The sequence below is a fragment of the Camponotus vicinus genome, unplaced genomic scaffold (genome assembly GCF_025532165.1).
Source record: "Camponotus vicinus isolate PSW18456_S1 unplaced genomic scaffold, iyCamVici1.0 SCAF_2, whole genome shotgun sequence".
Classification (NCBI taxonomy): Eukaryota; Metazoa; Arthropoda; class Insecta; order Hymenoptera; family Formicidae; genus Camponotus; species Camponotus vicinus.
In genome coordinates, this window is record NW_028141956.1 from 21,939,399 (window position 1) to 21,960,076 (window position 20,678).

A 20,678-nucleotide genomic window follows, 5' to 3' on the forward strand; every position below is an offset into this window, starting at 1 on the left:
GAAAAGTGTTAAGCGAAATAAATGGATTAATGCGGGAGAATTGATAAAATGAACCAAGGCACACATGTGTTTACATTTTCTAGATTGACCGGCTTTACAAGAGCATGCAGCATTTATAATATTACTGTTATAATCAAGCTAGAAAATAAAAATTATGCTATTATTCATAATTTTTAACATATTATCATGATATTATTAGTATGATATCATGACTAATGAAGAAGTTTTTAATACGCACCGTTACTTTTACATCATAAACATTTGACACATGAGCTACGACGTTAATGAACACTTTTTGATTATCCATATTTTCTATCTCTATTACATTTAACACATGTCCCGATTCGAATAATTTCCGACCTTTAATATCATTTTGACCTCGTATCCCAGCAAACACCAAATAACAGTTATATAACTGTTAGTTATAATTTCCCACTCAACAATATAACTGTTACATAACAGATATGTTTGATAATTTTAAGCCTCATAACTCGAAAAGTACTCAATGAAAAAATACTTTATTATTGCATTTTGGAAAGCTCTCAAGACGAGCTGTAAGAATATGCAATAGAAAGTAAGGGGTTTCATTTAAAAAATTGAAGGTGACCTTTACGTGACCTTGAAGCAACTATTCAAGGTCAAACTAATGACACCACCTTATGTCCCCCTTGAAACCATACAACTTTTGTCTGAAACATCTTTTTCTAAAATTAAAAATAAGAAAGTTATTTGGGGTGGGGCATTAAAATGGGACACCCTGTATATTTGTACATAAAAAACATTAAATAATAAACTTCTGTTAATATTGATTATAATTATTTTATTGAAAAAGGTAAGCTTAAATACAAATTATTACTCACATGCAAATAAAATTTGTTTAGTAAGCCTATGTCTCTTTCGCAATGGTTTTAATATCTCTTGAGTATAAAATTTTGCATATGAATACAATCGTATTTTTAAATAGCGCTGGACTAAGGCAGTTATTAATTTTATTTTATGTGGAATTTCTAGTAAATCTATATCTTCACAATTTAAATTTCCAAAAATACAGGGAAAATACAGCTTACAATAATACATATGTAACATATGCGAACTGCGAAGAGTAACATGGTATAGAAAGGTGGCAGTAAAGTGTAGAATTCAGTACATAGGCGGAGGACAATAAAACTTCTATCCACATTCCATTTGGTTATTATGTCCGACGTCTATGGGTACCGTAGTACATAGGTTTCGGGTCCACGAACGATTGCAAGTATATAAAGAAGTTAGCAGTCTAGGGTATAGTCTATGGCTCTAATAAAATACGTCATGCTAGCACGATCATATAGTTAGCAGACAAATTTGATATTCCCTATTATCTATTAAACCAATCGCTTGGGAATCGTTTGGGCACATTTAGGAATAGATTCTCATAGTTTAGGAAATAATAGTTTATTTATAATTAATTAAAATAAATTGAGCGTATAGTTAACAGACATAAATATTTAAAAAAAATTTTTTTTTAATTAACGAAATTATTTGGGAAACATGTCTGTAATGTTTTTAACGTTTGGGAAATAATTATTTCATCTGAAAATCGGTAAATATGAAGGGAGCTCGCCTCGATTGCCTTGACCTTGACATATGTTGTCAAGGTCACTGCCCTGAGTAACATTCAAAAGGTTTTAGCCGTCGCTCGTTGTTTATTAAAAAGTTATTAACAAAAGAATTTTACAATTTTAATGCTTTTTATCTCCGAAAATATTGATTTGAGAAAAAAATTTTTAAGCAGAAAATAAAGCCGCTGAAAAACTACCAAAAAAGTTATATGCATTTTTTTCATAAACCTATTATTTTAGCTGTTATATGAAAAAATAATAATTTTAAATACATTTAATACAATTTAAATTTATATAGAATTTAATACAATTACAAAATATCACAAATGTATGTGTACACACATGCGCGCGCGCGCGCGGGGGGTGCATGGGGGGCCTTCGGCCCCCCTCCCGCAACCACTCCGCCGGTAGGCAAGATGGACCTCGCTTTACAACTTACAGCATATATCCATTGTGACTGAACTCTTCGCAATGCGTCCCCTACCGGCGGGGTGGTTGCGGGAGGGGGGCCGAAGGCCCCCCTTGCACCCCCCGCGCGCGCGCGCGCGCGCGTGTGTGTGTACACATACATTTGTGATATTTTTTAATTATATTTAATTGTATTAAATTCTATATAAATTTAAGTACATGCGTGGTCGAAGAAAGAAAAATATTCAAATTTATGTTTATATTTATATTTTATTCAGCAATATTATTATTAAAGATAAGAAACTAATTCCTCGTAATTATTAGTTAAGGGGTTAGACCACTGTGAAATTTTCAAAAAATCGAATTTTTTTTATTGGCTTAAAAAATCCTTTCAACCCTCTAGAATAAGGGACAAAAGGTCTCATACCCGCCCGAAGTCGTTTTCATTGAAATTTCGAGCTATTACTCGAAAAACCAACTCTCAGCGATTACGTATTGAGCGCAATCACTCCTATCTACGAAGAGCTAAGCAGCGAAAATTTACCACAGCGGTGCATTGGAAGGTTTACGCAAAATAACAATGAAAGTCTCAACGCTCTCATATGGTCGTTTGCTCCAAAGCGAGTGTTCAGCGGCGCAAAGACGGTAGAAATTGCATCATATTTGGCAGCGAGCATTTTCAACGAAGGTTACGAGAGTCTTCTAAAAATGATGCACATTATGAATATAACATTATGAATTGGACCAAATGCCGTTGCATTGTGCACAGAGGTGGATGACACCAGGATTTCAATTGCCGACGTGCGATCATTCGAGGCCTCAAAAGAGGGAAGAATCGAAAGAAGAGCGATGAGATCGGCTCTTGAAGAAGATTTTTATGAAGAGGAAGGTCCCCTTTATGAGGCAGGAATGGCAGATTAAGGGTAAGAAGCTTAAATACATTTTTTCACTGAAAAAACTAGTACCAAAACCTTAAACGCGTTTTTCTCAAAACTACCCTGGCAAAAATGAGACGTATGTTTGGCGTTTACATGAACGTTTGTGGAAGTTCGTCGAGAGTTTAAAAACGATTAGTAAAGAGTTTGTAGAACAAAAATTGCAACACTGCAGCGTTTAAAAGACGTTTGTACGTTATAGCGTAAACGTAAACGTTTGAAAAGTCTGAGTAAACTCTGTACACGAAGATGTATCAACGTTTACTGAACGTACTCTGAAAAATGTTACCTCACCATTGCAAAACTTTCATGTAACATTATATAAAGAGTTTGTAGAACAAAAATTGCAACACTGCAGCGTTTGATAAGCATTCAAAACCCAACAGCGTTATGTAAGTGCTCTTACAAAGTTTGAAAAGCATATAAACTCTCAGAAAACCCTCACTCAACGATTGTTAACGCTTTATAAAGTTTCTTATTTTCGCCAGGGTATGTTTTTCAAAACGGTGTACACGATATCTCGAGATATAATTAACGAATCGACTTGAAATTTGGTACACTTATTCTAAGGACTAGTGTCTTTCGGTTGACGGACGATTTTGTCAATATTATGTTTTGTTCAATAATTATTAATAATAATAACATGTAATTTGGGCCCAAAAATTACAGTCAAAAATTCAGGAATTTTTTTCTCGTCGCCAAAAATGAAAAAAAAATAAAATGCTCCGTCAACCGAAAGCCAATACAATATAGATAATGAGCATATTTTTTATTTTTGTTTCAGACGACTGGTTTTCGCGAAATCATGTACACCATCCGACCATGCATGAAAATCATAGAGATGGGCGAAGCGGCTTAACTCGACGAGTTTTATATTTTTTTGGACAACAAAATTTTGACACGTTCTTCAATGTGTATAGAAGATAATAAAAAAAAATTACTGGTGTTTCATAAATATTTTGTTAGAAATTAATTCCTGAAAATTACCCTGAAAAAACACCCGTCACAGTGGTCTAACCCCTTAAACGGAGAAACTCGTGAAGTCTCATGTTCACGTATTAAGAGTTCTGCAAGCACTAAATACAAGGAATATTTCTACAGCTTAAGGGCTCGTTCCCACTGAGCGCGTCACGCGTCGCATCAACCAGCGTGAGCCAATCAAATCATCCCATTGTAATAACATGTTTTCCGTGTTATTACAATGGGATGTTTTGATTGGCTCACGCTGGTTGACGCGACGCGTGACGCGCTCAGTGGGAACGAGCCCTAAGTCTGTAATATTGTTATGTTTACATATTTCGGACTATAAGCATACTTTGTGTGGAAAATACTTTCGAATTGTGTTTTCATACTATAGTTCTATCTATACGGTGTCAATAAAATCTATATTCTCTTTCTAACTTCTATTACTAATAACTTTTTAACGAACAGCGAGCTACGGCTAAAACCTTTTGGACTCAGAGCAGTGACCTTGACAACATATGTCAAGGTCAAGGTAATCGAGGCGGGCTCCTTTCATCGACATATTTACCGATTTTCAGATGAAATAATTATTTCCCAAACGTTAAAATTACAGACATGTTTCCCAAATAATTTCACGTTAATTAAAAAAAAAAATTTTTTTTAATATTTATGTCTGCTAACTATACGCTCAATTTATTTTAATTAATTATAAATAAACTATTATTTCCTAAACTATGAGAATCTATTCCTAAATGTGCCCAAACGATTCCCAAGCGATTGGTTTAATAGATAATAGGGAATATCAAATTTGTCTGCTAACTATATGATCGTCATGCTAGCAGAAAACCACATTCCATGGGTGCTTTCCAGCAAGGAACAGGCGACACTGTGTGGCACAGTGTCAGACACAGCGAGGCACAACTCGACACAGCATCGGTGTAGAGTTTGGTTGTTTCCCAGCAAGGGACACAGGCGACACAAAGTCACACAGTGTTCGACACAATGTTTTCCTACAACGACACAACTCGACACAAGTATACACAGTTAAAAGGGTGAGTTGAGAGATTTGTATTCAATTCATGGCTGCCAATTATTTGACGAACATAGGGAAATTTCTTATAAAATTAATATTAAGCACAAAATGTATTTGTATAAATTACATTTACTATGCCGTTAATACACAATTTTTAATTTCTATATAATATTTAGAAATTGATAGGTTAGGTTAGGTTATTTATAAAGAGATGTAAGAATAAAATTTTACAAGAAACATCACTATTATTAAAGCGCGAATTATCGGCTGTACTGAGAATTAAATAATATTCCAACAAGCAGCTTTACACAACTCTCCACTCTCCAGTGTCTGACACTGTGTCTATTTGTGTCTCGTTGCTGGAAAACGCCCTTTGAGTGTGTTTCCTAGTCATTGTTGCCAATCTTTAAAAGTGAGAACTTTTTGGATCAGTCCTAAATTAATAATTTGTGTCGATCTAGATATAATAACCGCGACAAAGTCAAAAAGCTAGAGAAGAAAAAGAATTTACTTAAAAAGATTTAACATTTGAATGTATATTTGAATAATATTTTTTAAAACTATCCGTGTAAATTGTTATTGTAATACTTTAATACTAATAATCTTTTATATCAGCATTAGTTTTTGTTTTTATCATTACCTTATTTTATTGCTTTCACACTTTAAAATTATCCTAGTGAAAAATTCTAGTGAAAATATTAATGTAGTCCGCAATGGTCGAGTTTTGCGTTCCAACAAACACTCATGCACAGTGTTTGAGTGTGTCGCACGGTGTCGCACTGTGTCACCTTGCTGGAAAACAAACTATGTCAGCTTATTTGGCGCATGCGCTAGTTTTGTACATAAGAATTGGGTACATTTAGTATATAAGAAGCTCGCAGTCTAGTATATTATATAGAAGTCTGTGGGTACATCTCACGGACAGGAGCTCGCAGTCTAGTTGTATTATATAAAAATCTGTGGGTGACACCCAATTGACCACGTCGCCAATTGGCCAATTCAAAATAGGACTCTCTGATTGGTCAATCGTTGCTGGTTACCCTAGGCACAGGTCAATATAATTGACTGTGGTCAATCACAATGTGGTCAAACGAGGCACTCCCGAATATATCAGTTCTTTTATACAAACTGTAATCTTTCTGCCTTTAAAATTTATAATGGGCATTTGACGAAAATCTGTTCTAACAGATTTGGCTATCTGGATAATAACTATATATATTCTATCACTTTAATTTTTGATATCTGATACAAGCAGATGAGATTCAAAATGTTAAACTGATTGGAATCAATATGATAAATGGAAAATTATTTATGTACTGCCTATTTGAGGCATAAAGCAAAAATTTAATTCTAAATAAAAAAAGTTTTATGAGCTAAATTTAATTACTTTCACCATTTACTTTATTATAAATTTAATTAAATTGAATTAATCTTTCACTACCCATACAGCACACAAAGATTGCATACACATTGCAGCAATCTTTCACCGCAATATTGCAACATTGCAAATTCACTGCAAAATGTTGCTGCACCATTGCTGTGGGATTGCAGCAACGTTAAAATGTCCTCTTTTAGGAATATTGCAATGTAAGATTGTAGTAATGTTACGGTGCAACCCTGGCAAAAATGAGACGTTTGTTTGGCGTTTACATGAACGTTTGTGGAAGTTCATCGAGAGTTTAAAAACGATTAGTAAAAAGTTTGTAGAACAAAAATTGCAACACTGCAGCGTTTAAAAGACGTTTGTACGTTATAGCGTAATCGTAAACGTTTGAAAAGTCTGAGTAAACTCTGTACACGAAGATGTATCAACGTTTACTGAACGTACTCTGAAAAATGTTACCTCAGCATTGCAAAACTTTCATGTAACATTATATAAAGAGTTTGTAGAACAAAAATTGCAACACTGCAGCGTTTTATAAGCATTCAAAACCCAACAGCGTTATGTAAGTGCTCTTACAAAGTTTGAAAAGCATATAAACTCTCAGAAAACCCTCACTCAACGGTTGTTAACGCTTTTTAAAGTTTCTTATTTTCGCCAGGGAATGTATTTGTAATATTAAAACGCATTTTGCTACAAATGCAGACCGTTTTAAATTTAATAAATAAACTTTGAAAATATTTAAAAAATGTTTAAAAAAGATAGGAAAAAAACATTTTTCTTTAAAAAAGTTTCACGCTTTTAAAAAAATATCTATTAGTGTTTTTTATTAATAAATTTATTAATAATTAATTTTTTATCTATAAATGTTTCTTATTAAATTTTTATCTCAATCATATACATACAATTATTTTACATACCCTCGGCACCAGAATATTTTAATACGTGCAATAAATGAACTATTTTTCATTTATCCATTCAGTGAAGAAAAATCTGTTTAATATTCTGAATCCCAACGAGGGATCCAGATTATTAAATAAATTATTTGTTTAATAATCTAGATCCCTTATTAGAATTCAGAATATTAAATAAATCAAGTCAATTTATTAGAAATTAAACCGACTCAAGACAAGAAATATAATTACTGCATTAGTCCATTGTAGATCTTATATCCACTTTAGACGAAAATTCGAATACGAGTTAGTTAAGTTTGGTGTCGCCACGTAGCGGCAAGTAAAGAAACACATGTTATACATTTTCGTTATGTTAAAACGTTGCTGCAATATTGCCAAAGTAATATTGCAAAATAATATCTCTGCAATATTTCTGCAACATTACACTGTAATGTGCAATGTTGTAACATTGCAGCAATGTTGATGCAAACTTCTGTGCTATATGGGCTGCAGAATAGTACACGCATCTATATATGTATAATGATATATACATTATATAACATGTAAATGATTATTTGTAATAAGCAAAATATAACGTATATATAAAATATATAATTTTTACAAAAGGAAAATGTGAAAAAGAATGATATTTACTTTTCTTATTTTTTTTCTTTTTTTGTATTTTTTATTTTTATCTTATTTATCTTCTCTCCCTCTCCCTCCTTTCTCTTCCCTCTTCCTCTTCTTCTCTCAATGAAAATCCTTTCTCTATCTTCTTTTCTCTCTATCTCTTTTTCTCTATTTTCCTCTGTCATCTAATCTCTTCTTCTTATTTTTTCGTAACTTTAATATAAATAATTATATTTTATATGGTAGAACAGACCCAAACAGCACAAGATATCCTCAGGATGATCCTGAATATATCCTAAATATCCTCGGGATATACGCGGTATTTATTTAGGATATGGTATAAAGCCAAACAGCTCAGGATATTTTTTGGATCTCTTAAGGAAGTCCTGCGAAACTGTAAGGGATATCCTTTTGTGTTCCTCATTGCATCCCAAATTAGTTCAGAAAATATGTGATTGATACTATATACAGGGTGTCCCATTTTAAGTGTCCACCACAAATATCTCTCTCATTTTTGATTTTAGAGAAAAATGGTTTAGACATGTTTTGTATGGTTTCGAGGGGGCCATAAGATGGTACCATTGATATGACCTTGAAGAGTCATTTGAAGGTCACGTGAAGGTCACTTCAATTTTTTTAAGTGGAACACCCTATATATTTTTACACATTCTTGTAACTCATCTCGAGGGCTTTCCAAGACACTATAATTAAGTTAGATTTCATTAAGTACTTTTCGAGTTATGAAGCTTGAAATCATTTCTTAATTTTACATAAACCATAAAATATCTAGTAAAATATTCATTTATCTTACCTTAATACTTTTATGTACAAAATAATGAGAGGAATCAATTGGTGTAAAGAAAACACATAGTTGTTTCGAAGAAAAAAAATGTAATTGTTAATTGCAAATTACATTTTTTTTCTTCGAAACAACTATGTGTTTTCTTTACACCAATTGATTCCTCTCATTATTTTGTGCATAAAAGTATTAAGGTAAGATAATCGAAAAATGAATGTTTTACAAGATATTTTACGGTTTATGTAAAATTAAAAAATGATTTCAAGCTTCATAACTCGAAAAGTACTTAATGAAAACTAACTTAATTACAGTGTTTTGGAAAGCCCTCGAGATGAGTTACAAGAATGTGTAAAAATATATAGGATGTTCCATTTAAAAATGAAATATTTTTGTCTGCTGCGCTCAGTTTTTGAGATATTCGGCTGATACGGGTGGTCTGCGACACCCTGTATAACTAATTTATATTGAAATTTAAAGAAAAGTTAAACTTGAAAACAAATATAAAAAGGATTTGAAAATATTTCATAAAAGGATTGTGAAAATATTTCAGACAACTAGGCAATATACTCTGTAATATATGTGATAAATTGAAAATAATATATTTTTTAAATAAAATATAAAAACTGTTTCCAAATCTGTTAAAAATGTTATGATTTGTTAGATCTATATTTTATTTAAATTATAATCTCTATTTTATTTAAATTATTATGCGTAAAAATGTCACTAAATGCAATGTAAAAATATTATAAAGACATTAATGATTTTATTAAGTTAATTTATTTAAATATTCAATTTATTTCTTAGAAAAGATAATAAGAAACAAAAAAAAGGATTAAAATAAAATTTAAAAAAGAACCAAGTAAGCAAAGTGTTAGCAGGTTGGCAACAGATTGGCAGCAAATTCGATCAGATTTCTATATCAGAACCGTAGCCATCTGTGTCCGCATTAAGCTTTTGTTTTGGCGACAGAATCTGTAAAACATGATCTGACAACAGATTGTCTGCAGAACCCGAGCAGAATCTGTGCACGCAATCTGATGGCAAATTTACAGCAGAAACCGAGCAGCATCTGCGCGATGCAATTTGATGTTAGATTACCAGCAGAAACCGAGCAGAATCTGCGCATGCAACCTGATAGCAAATTGACAGCAGAACCCTGGCGAAAATAAGAAACTTTATAAAGCGTTAACAACCGTTGAGTGAGGGTTTTCTGAGAATTTATATGCTTTTCAAACTTTGTAAGAGCACTTACATAACGCTGTTGGGTTTTGAATGCTTATCAAACGCTGCAGTGTTGCAATTTTTGTTCTACAAACTCTTTATATAATGTTACATGAAAGTTTTGCAATGCTGAGGTAACATTTTTCAGAGTACGTTCAGTAAACGTTGATACATCTTCGTGTACAGAGTTTACTCAGACTTTTCAAACGTTTACGTTTACGCTATAACGTACAAACGTCTTTTAAACGCTGCAGTGTTGCAATTTTTGTTCTACAAACTCTTTACTAATCGTTTTTAAACTCTCGACGAACTTCCACAAACGTTCATGTAAACGCCAAACAAACGTCTCATTTTTGCCAGGGAAACTGCACAAGATTTGCGCTTACTTTTATTAATATTATATAAATGCAACAAAATTGATTATTACAAGTGCTAAATAAGAATATCATCGGCAAGTTAATTACAATTTTCTTCTAAAATGACATATATGTCATATGTTATATCGTAATATATGTTAATGTAATATATGTTATATCGTAGTTATATCTCATATAGCGAAGGACTAATTTAATTTAATTTAATTAATAATAAAGTAAATGTAACTTGTAAAACTGGAGATGTAATTTATTTAGAATTAAATTCTTGCTTTATGCCTCAAATAGGCAGTACATGAATAATTTTCCATTTATCATATTGATTCCAATCAGTTTAATATTCTGAATCTCATCTGCTTGTATCAGATATCAGAAATTAAAGTGATAGAAATTAAAATGATAATTACTATATTTTTAGTCTTTTCTTCATATTCGCGACTTTATATATATTTCTGACAGAAATTAGATTACGAGAAAGTACAGCTCACGTAGCGGTAAGTGAAGGAACTATCGAATCATGCAAACTCTGTTCCGTTTCTGCCGTCAATCTGCTATCAGAGATTGTGTACGCAGATCCTGCTCGATTTTTGTTATCAATTTGCTATCAAATTGCGCCTCACAGATCCTGTTAAATTTCTGCTATCAAATTGCGCCTCACAGATCTTGCTCGATTTCTGCCATCAATCTGCCGTCACTTATATCAGCAGGCTCTACTCGATATCTGCCGAGAATTTGATATCAAATTTCATTGCGCAGATCCTGCTCGGTTTCTGCAAGCAATCTGATATCAAACTGTGTTGCGCAGATCTTGCTCGATTTCTGCCACCAATGTGCTGTCAGTTACATCAGCAGGCTCTACCCGATTTCTGCCGACAATTTGATATCAAATTTCATTGCGCAGATCCTGCTCGGTTTTTGTTATCAATCTGCTGCAAAATTGCGCCGCACAGATCCTGCTCGGTTTCTGCCATCAATGTGCCGTCAGTTACATCAGCAGGCTCTACCCGATTTCTGCCGACATTTTAATATCAAATTTCATTGCGCAGATCCTGCTCGGTTTTTGTTATCAATCTGCTGTCAAAATTGCGCCGCACAGATCCTGCTCGGTTTCTGCCATCAATGTGCCGTCGATTATATCAACAAGTTCTGCTCGGTTTCTATTGATGATCTGTTGTCCAGTTATGTGAACAGATTTTGTTGTATGTCTGCTGACATGCTGGCAACATGATCGAATATATCAATTCCTCTATGCAAACTGTAGTCTTTCTGCCTTTAAAATTTGTAATGGGTGTTTGACGAAAATCTGTTCTAACAGATTTGGCTATCTGGGAACCAATTTCAGAGACATAACCGATTATTTCACTATAATACGTCTAATAAAAATAATCAATGATTATGTATCAAATGAACAATATTATATTTTAAAGAAAAATGAAATTTAAATTTTATCAAATTTATTTTTAAAATAATTTTTTTATTTGAAAAATAATTTTTCCGGGAAGATTAAGATTTCGAAATGAAGACTGTAAAACTGACATATATTATGAATTTTTACATATAACTTTATATAATTTTCATTATAAAAATCGAAAAATATTAAACTAAAAATACAAAAAATATTAAATAAATGCATTTGGAAATAAGAAAATTAAAATATAATTTTAACATATATTTTATTAAATTTTATTATATTTTATTTTATTAAATTTATATTAGACACACAGTTGAGTCGAAAACTTTAATAGTATCTATTGCATCATTTGTAGAAAATAAATTTATTGGATGCTCATTTTCGATGTAATCATTTTCTTCATTTAAATTTTCATTAGAACTATATTTTTCGGTCATTTTTCAGTATGTTCTGCAAGGAAAAATTTTAATTTATTGTTATTATTGATATTGTTATTATTATTCCTATTATTATTAAAAATATGCAACAATGCAATCGTTAATATATATATAAATACAAACAAAAAATATTAATACGTAAAATCCCGATAAAAACAGTACGTGAAATCCACGTTATTACCACGTAGATTAATATCGTTGAATCCACATGGATATTCGAGTGGATAATCCGCTCAAAAACGGTACTAGAATCTACGTGGAATCTATGTGAAAATTTCATGAACTTTCGAGACATATTACTTTTTAAATTTTTGATAAGTGAATATCTTGGACATTTATAAAAGTATATAAATACACTCGGCCATAAGAATAATTTTATTTTTATTTATATTTTATTTTTAATATACGCAATAAATAGGCTATCTCCCATTTATCCGTTTAATTTCAAATAATCTGTTCTATATTCCGAATCCCAACAAGCGATCCAGATTATTAAACAAATTATTTTAAATTAAATCAGTTTATTAAATTAAACTGACTAAATGACCGTCTACAATGAAAATAATATCGGTGGGGTGGACAGTGGAGTAAGGCGTAAGACTAGGAGTAATGCGAAATGGAAAAAAACCATTCGCTTACGCCTTACTCCACCGTCCACTCCACCAATATTACTTCCATCGTAGACGGTCCTTAAAAGAAAAAATAAACTTCGGACCATGTTAGTATCAGTTCTTTATATACACTTTATGACGAAAAGTTGAATACGAGTTAGCTAATTTCATGCAGCGCCGCTTAGCGGCAAAGCGAGGAAGCATATTCTATATACATATGTACTATTACATATTTAGAAACATACAGATATAATCTTTTTTTTAGCAAACTTTTTTATCTTTCTGAAAGATTTCAGAAATATTGCAAATACAATATTATATAAAATATAAATATTATAATATTATAATATAAATATTATAAAAAACATGATGCAGGTATATTTCTGAAATATTTCAGATACAAAATTACAATTGAAAAATTTTAATAAAATATCTTCTAACATTACAATATTACCGAGTCGTTGAATGATTAATCATAATTTCAATAAAAATATGCACATGAAATCTACATTGATATTTCGAGAATAAAGTACCTCGATGTAATAATGAAAAAAGAAAGTGGTATCCACGTAGATAATTCGTGGATAAATCTGCATCCACGTAAGCCACGTAAAATACGTGGATTCGACGAGGATGTGACGTAACTGTTTTTGTCGGGTATGTTTCAAGGATTATTTAAGAAGAAATTTAAAAAATTATATATGCGTTACATATATCCACACAGTACGAATGGCTATTTGCCGACTGAATGGCTATTAGTCGACATTTTTCAGTCAACTTAAAGTCGTTTTTTTAAGTCGACGTTTATTATTGTGGCCTGTTTTTTTGTGTGTGAGTGTATATTCACCAAGTAGCTACCAAAGATATCCAATGGATAAATAGAAATATTCATATACTTCCACGAGTTTTACGCCTCGCCGTTAAGTGGCGAAAAGGAAAACGCTTAACCCGAAAGTGGAATTCATCTAAGACAGTAATATAAGGCCACGACACAAGTCCCACGAATTACAGCTTATCGATCAAAGAGCGCTATTATAGTCGCATCTTCTTTAGCTTTTGCAAGGAGCTTCAGAGCTCCATGTAATTAACCGCAGACAGTTAATTTTTTTTAATTCCATCATATATGTATCTATATACAGAACATTAAATCGATCAAATTTTTGAGAAATGACATTAAAATAAAAATTTAGTAGTTAATGACATGACATTAAATTGACTGAAAATTGACTAAAAATTCATTGAAAATCGACTTATAATCGCCATAAAGTTGACTTCTAAGTCGACTTATTAACTGGCTGACAATCGATTATAGTCGAGTCATTTGTCGGCTGTTAGTCGACTTTAAGTTGACATTCAATCTGACTTTGAAGTCGACTTTAGACTTTTTCTGCCGACTGACAATCAATTAACAGTCGACTTGGTGCTGTTTGGGTACAAACATATATTTGACATATAAACTGCCAAATCAAGCAACACGATATAAAATATGGGAAAAAATATGCTAGATATAACCTAAATTAAAATTCTGAAAATAGCATATAAAGCACCTCAACGATATATTCTGAACCAATTTAGGATGTATTGTAGACGTTTCAAGAGTTATAAAATTTCCTATGGACATCCTGCAAATATCCTTAGGATTTTGAAATAGAATCTCCTGAGGATATATCTAGGCTTTATGTGAGGCGCTCATTTACTATTCCTCAGGACATCCTCAGAATGTACGAGGATTACAAACAGATATCCTCAGGATATCTCCTATATCCATGCAGGACGTCCTTAGGAGATCCAAAAGACGTCCGTATGCTGTCTAGGGAGTAATAGAGAGTAATACTTATGATTACTTATGTATAAAATGACACAATTTTTGCAGAAAAAAACCGCGTGTGTGAAAAAGCCGAGGGAATACATACTGTTTTTAAATAATTTTTTTTTCTCGTGCTTTCTTCTTAGATCGCCAGATCTTGCATATGATATATGAACCATACGAATTCGATAACATTCACTTATATTCGACTCCCTTCATCGACCATCAATTAGAGACGCGCATTTTTTAAAAATATACTTTAAATATAATTTATACGAATAAATATCTAACCCCCCGCTCGAAGTGTCACTAAACTGTCAAATACCTGAACTCAAAAACGTTCACACCTTTCATCGACCGTGATCGTCAATCACATACGCGGAATACGAAAAACAAATAGACCGCGATTACCGACAAACTTCTTCGCGTTTCCATAACTTTTTTTTTATATAAGATTATTTATTATACTTTTGATATTTTAAGAGGTTTCATAATCGATTAATACTTTTAAACCGAGAGTACAGGCTTTCGCATAGATGTAAAATCATAAGCACAAGGAAATTGATTAGTCCATAAATATATGCATAAGAAAATGGACCAATCAATTTTCTTATGCTTATAGTTATGTACTTGAATAAATATTGTTAGGAATATTTTACATTATGTGCTTAAATGAATATTCTTAGAAATATTTGATTGTTCGAATTAAAATGATATATATTTATCTCATTGTATTAACTTATTTATATACACATGCATATATGAATGTGTAAATATATGCGTATATATATATTACACTAATGGATCTACTACATAAAAGAAACAATGATTCAAGTCCCCAGTGGCGCAATCGGTTAGCGCACGGTACTTATAAGACAGTAATTCTGTGAGCAATGCCGGGGTTGTGAGTTCGAGCCTCACCTGGGGAAAATTTTTTTTTATATTTTAGTTTATATATAACAGATTTATTTATATGAAATTACTTTGATTTATACAACATTATTGTTGGTTACGATTAATAATAATATACATCCATATAACAGTCCTTGATAAATAAATAAATAAATATATATATATATATATATATATATATATATATATATATATAAACAATTTTTTATATAAAGTATAAGTATTTAATTTTTTTTCAAATAATAAAACCATATATTATACTATTTAACACATTCGTAACTAGAAAAGTTTACTCCAATAAATTAGAGTATTCTATTTTATATTGAAAACACAATAACGAAAAGTTAATATTGCAACATTATATACATTATTCATACAAGTACTTGACAAAAATTTTATTAATAAATCAAAATGTGTACAAAATAATGAAAGTCCACTGCAAAAGAAATATATCTTAATTCTTTGATGCAGCTTGCTCTTGAAATATATTTTCTTTAGCAACACTTTCCTTTATAATTTTGCGATTTCTCCATGCTCTCATATATGTTCTTGGATGAATAGGTAAGAATCCAGCAAGTCCTAATAAATCTGCAACAGGTTTAGATACTTGTGCTCCTTTAGTCAACCAGTATTGTATTCTTTCAAAATTGAATGATACTAGTTTCTCATTGTATATATTTGGAATAGGATCGTAAGTACCAACTTGCTCTATTGGTGGCTTTTTATGATGCTTTTTAACCTATGATATTAAAAAAAATTAATTTCTTGACACTGCAAGCATTTCATTTTTTACTATATTCTTATTTATTTTCATTTTCTATTTTAAAAGCATGAGTTAAATTAGCTTTTTTAGAAATATAAAAATTATGCTAAATGTCTATTTTGTTGCATTCCATTTAAATAAAAATATGCTTAATCGATGTCTTTAACGCTTAATGACTCTTTTTATATTATCGAGCGATGATTTTTACTTCTCAAGCCTTTATTTTTATGCAAAAATACATCGATTAAGTGCACTTTTATTAATATTTAAATAGAACAGATCAAACTAAATATTTATCAAAATTATAAAAGAAATGTAATTAAAAAAAGACATATGTAATTTCAATTTTCTTGAAAAATAATCAGGCTAACTTACGTCAATTATAATAATATGATAAAACGGTCTATTAGTGCAGCCATAACGAACGAACCGTATTGCCTTGGCGAATGGCGTAATAATACTTGTTCCAGATGAAGGATGCAAAGGCAGTCGAGGCATATTTATTAATATTAAATTGTGTAATTACTGTATTCACAATTATATATAATTACTTTTCACGATTATATTTATAGCACGCAAGAAAAATTGAGTTAAGTCACTTGAAACATAGATCTTAACCACAATAGGCACATCCAATAGCGTAACAATCACAGACTAGGGCCTCCGCAGAAGGTGTTCCGTAACGCATTACGTTATGTTAAGTATTGATCGTAAACTTAACTCCGTCGTATACGTGGGCAGTTTGATAAGTCAGTGACTTTTACCAGAGATAGCACTCAAATCGCAGTTTAATTTTATTTCTGATATTTGCCATCTTTTTAAAGTATACACACAAAGTTTCAAGTAGATCTGTCAAAAATGTCAAATAGAAATTTTTTGACAGCATTATAAAGCGGTTAAATTTGTGTTCTTTTGCTAAAATGGAAAAAAGTGAATTCCGTGTGCTAATAAGAAAACATTACTTTTTGCGTGGAAAACCATTAAGGAAACTGAAGAAAAGTTAAAAAAATATTATGGGGACTCTGCTCCGCCGCATGAAATGGTTCACAAGTGGTTCACTGACTTTTTTCCATTTTTTCCATTTTAGCAAAAGAACACAAACTTAACCGCTTTATAACGCTGTCAAAAAATTTCTATTTGACAGATCTACTTGAAACTTTGTGTGTATACTTTAAAAAGATGGCAAATATCAGAAATAAAATTAAACTGTGATTTGAGTGCTATCTCTGGTAAAAGTCACTGACTTATCAAATTGCCCACGTATAAGAAATATTTATAAGTCCCTTGTTTTATACAAAATGTCATCTACTTACCTTATATATTGATTATACCTTATATAATGATATTTCTAATCAATTCTACTGTCTTTACGTTACGATTTTTTTCTGTGCGTTGACTGAAGTTTAAGTTTACGTACGGAGTTAAGTTTACGATCAATACTTAACGTAACGTAAGGCCCTACGCACAATAGGAAAAATATTAAATATTAAATATTAAATTTATAGAACGAGAGAAAGAGAAAGGAACTCTTCTCTTCTCTTTTTCTCTTTCTATAAATTTAATATTTAATATTTAATATTTTTCCTATTGTGCGCAGGGCCTAATGCGTTACGGAACATCTTGTGCAGAGGCCCTAAGCAACACTAGAGACCCTCTAATCAGAGTCTGGACATAAATAGGTTAGGTTAGATTGTCCGACATTTTTCTTCAAAATCCTGAGAGAGAGAAATATGATTCGTATTAAGTTAGCCGGAAATTTTTCAGCCAACCAAAAATCTCCTTATGGAATCGTTTGTATTTCGTATGAAGATGTTTGAAGTGTGATTAAAAACGTTTGTGAGTAATTAGAATAATTATAAAAAATTAATCATTTTTACAGTATGTAGTTAGCCAACATAACTAAATATTAAAAATTCTCCTTATGAATCGTTTGTATTTCGTATGAAGAGTTTTGAAGTATAATTAAAAAGGTTTGTGAGTCATTCGTTTAATTTTAATTAAATTTTTTTATATTGTGAAGTTAGCCGGAAGCTATATAAAATGGACGCCGTCCTGTGATTGGTCGATTTGCTTATGGTAAATACTAAAATTTTCTCATGTGTACTGACTTTAAGTGTAAGCAAAACGAGCAAATTTATCTTTTTTGTAACTTTTAATCCATGACTAATTTATTATTAATTCCGCATAATCGCATAATATATCATGGATCGTGGATAAGCGTAGATAATTGAAATATGTTTTTCTACCAATAAATACGTAAATCTTTTATAATTGTTTTATAATGTAGTCATCATTCAGAAAATGATCACAATTTGTGATTATGTATTTAATTGTTATTTTATATTCGCTTTCAAATAATAAACTATATAATAATAAAATTTATATAAAAAGATGGTAATATATGTAATCCAATTAATTATAATTGACAAAATAATTTCTTGTGAAAAAATAAAAATAAAAAATATAGAAGAATTTTTTTTATAGCTTGTATAAAAAATCAGTTTTATGCTAAGTATATTATAATTTTCTGGACTGTAGTAATATTTAATATATAATTTTTGCTATATAAATATATATTTCTGATATAAAATCTATTTCTACAGATAGTAAGATCGGCTGAGTTATGTCACAGAATATCGGAAGGCTTACATCAAAATGCGCAAGAGAGGAGATGGCATATATCAATATGTTATGTGCTCAAAATATAATGACCATGATAATATTATTTTATAAACTTCTTTTTATAGGTGCATTTTGCTTCTGAAATGTGGGAGCAGAACAGAATTGATAATAAAAGAAAATTGAAACCACACGCTGTACCAACCATTTTCGGTTTTTTTATAAAAGAAAAAGTAAAATTTAAAGAACCTATATATACAGAGAACTTACAGGAACCTACAGAAAATCTAGTAGAGAGAGAGAGCATATTATTCATGATGTTCAAAATCAAGATCAAGATGAACAAAGAGTAAGTGTGAGATAATAAAATCTAATAATAAAAAATGACATATATATTTAAATGTTTCTTTATGTGTACTTTAATTTATTTTAGATAACTACAAATGAATCTGTCACACTTAATGCATCTACAACAAATACAGTTTGTGAAAATGAAATTTATGAAGAGAGAGAAATTGAAAATAAAAAGTCTTGTGAAATTAATAATAAAATTTAATTTAATTTAATTTATTTACGTAAACAAAATAAGATTTTGAAATATACGATTCAAAAATTAAAAAATATGATTAATAATAATAAGTAGGCAAATTTTAAAGAAGATGCTAATTGATGATCAAATTCAGGCTCTATTTACCAAAAATCGTAGTATCAGAAATTGATCAAATGAGACCATTCAACGTGCCTTAAAATTACAAATTACTTGTGGGACCACCGGTTATGAAGAGCTTCTCCAACAAGGAATGCCACTGCCATCTCTGCGTACATTACGACGAAGGCTAGAAAACTTAAAATTTGAGTGTCATAATTTGCGTCAAAAATTATTTAAAAAATTTGCTAGCTTAAGACTAAAATTTAAAAACAAAAAAACTGTATTAATTAATCGTAAATATTACGATAGCAAATCGATGATGATGCATCATAGTTTAAAATAAAATAATGTATTACTTTTTACATGTATAATATAAATAATTAATATATACAATAAATATTTTTTATGATGTATATGTATATATATATGTTACTTATTTCCTATTTCTTATTATTTTTTTAACTATTAATTGATTACTTCAATTTAATTACTATCAAAGTTTATATTTTCAACTCACTCACTCATTCACTCTCTCTCTCTCTCTCTCTCTCTCTCTCTCTCTCTCTCTCTCTCTCTCTCTCTCGTAATGGTTAAAAACATTTTTTTTATTCTGTTATTCAGATTGTTATTTTTTATTTATATTTATAAACTCAATCAAATTTTTTTCTATACCTTTTTATATGTAAGAGATTATTCTAAACAAACTGCAAAGTTAATAATATTAAAACAAATTAAATAAGAAAAATTAAAATTTCCATGTATTTTTTTAAATATTTAATAATTTATTATATTTGATAGCAATAGAAATTTCATAAAACTGGCGCGAATTGAAGAAAAATGGCGGACCAATCAGAGCTTGCTATGGCTGCGTTCAGCAGAAAAAGCTGCTTTGCAACTGTTGTAAAATTCGTGAGCCTGATTGGTGTATGCTCTTAATTTTGACTGAATCTAAGAGCATACATCAATCAGATTCACGAATTTTACAACAGTTGCAAAGCAGTTTTTCCTGCTGAACGCAGCCTATCTTATGTCCAGACCACGGTCGTGTATAGGTCTTGCAACTCTAGTGGTGGGGGGTGACTCACATCTTGAAGCCGTTTTCAGTTCATCGCTTAACCGTAAGGGCTCCTGCACACAGGACGCGGCAACACTTGCCGCGCGGCGGAAGCCGACGCGGTAAGCCAATACAAAAGTTGGATTTAGTTTAACCTTGACGCACGGTGGATGTTATGTA

The 20,678-nt window shown here is 31.0% G+C and overlaps 1 protein-coding gene, 3 long non-coding RNA genes and 1 other non-coding gene across 9 annotated transcripts; 3 read left to right on the forward strand and 2 right to left on the reverse strand.

Moving 5' to 3' along the window:
- Positions 1 to 2,250: 2,250 nt before the first annotated feature.
- LOC145966476 (uncharacterized) lies at positions 2,251 to 3,896 on the forward strand. Its single transcript, XR_014437052.1, has 2 exons — positions 2,251 to 2,929; positions 3,726 to 3,896. It is a non-coding gene; the product is annotated as an uncharacterized LOC145966476 (long non-coding RNA).
- Positions 3,897 to 7,764: 3,868 nt separating this feature from the next.
- On the reverse strand, positions 7,765 to 15,012 carry LOC145966764 (uncharacterized). Of its 4 annotated transcripts, XR_014437150.1 has the most exons (4): positions 14,827 to 15,012; positions 14,608 to 14,714; positions 14,242 to 14,504; positions 11,960 to 12,096 (listed from the first exon to the last, which is right to left on the reverse strand). It is a non-coding gene; the product is annotated as an uncharacterized LOC145966764 (long non-coding RNA). The 4 variants fall into 4 exon arrangements; XR_014437152.1 differs by lacking the exon at positions 14,242 to 14,504 and adding an exon at positions 13,597 to 13,823 and having other exon boundaries at positions 14,608 to 15,012; XR_014437153.1 differs by lacking the exons at positions 11,960 to 12,096; positions 14,242 to 14,504 and adding an exon at positions 7,765 to 8,054 and having other exon boundaries at positions 14,608 to 15,012.
- Positions 15,013 to 15,336: 324 nt separating this feature from the next.
- On the forward strand, positions 15,337 to 15,430 carry Trnai-uau (transfer RNA isoleucine (anticodon UAU)). Its single transcript has 2 exons — positions 15,337 to 15,374; positions 15,395 to 15,430. It is a non-coding gene; the product is annotated as a tRNA-Ile (tRNA).
- A 363-nt stretch (positions 15,431 to 15,793) lies between these two features.
- On the reverse strand, positions 15,794 to 17,024 carry Mrps16 (mitochondrial ribosomal protein S16). Its single transcript, XM_083091357.1, has 2 exons — positions 16,552 to 17,024; positions 15,794 to 16,152 (listed from the first exon to the last, which is right to left on the reverse strand). The coding sequence occupies exons 1-2, from the start codon at positions 16,672 to 16,674 to the stop codon at positions 15,868 to 15,870; spliced, it is 408 nt and encodes a 135-aa protein (XP_082947483.1). The 5' UTR covers positions 16,675 to 17,024; the 3' UTR covers positions 15,794 to 15,867.
- A 1,301-nt stretch (positions 17,025 to 18,325) lies between these two features.
- Positions 18,326 to 19,857, forward strand: LOC145966791 (uncharacterized). Of its 2 annotated transcripts, XR_014437166.1 has the most exons (3): positions 18,326 to 18,432; positions 18,780 to 19,144; positions 19,229 to 19,857. It is a non-coding gene; the product is annotated as an uncharacterized LOC145966791 (long non-coding RNA). The 2 variants fall into 2 exon arrangements; XR_014437165.1 differs by lacking the exon at positions 18,326 to 18,432 and having other exon boundaries at positions 18,439 to 19,144.
- The last annotated feature ends 821 nt before the right edge of the window (positions 19,858 to 20,678 follow it).

Excerpts from the sequence above, each read along its gene's own strand:
- Mrps16 (XM_083091357.1), bottom strand. The coding sequence starts at position 16,674 with ATGCCTCGACTGCCTTTGCATCCTTCATCTGGAACAAGTATTATTACG. Across the intron at positions 16,153-16,551 it reads ATCATATTATTATAATTGAC|GTTAAAAAGCATCATAAAAA; the intron begins GTAAGTTAGCCT and ends TTAATATCATAG.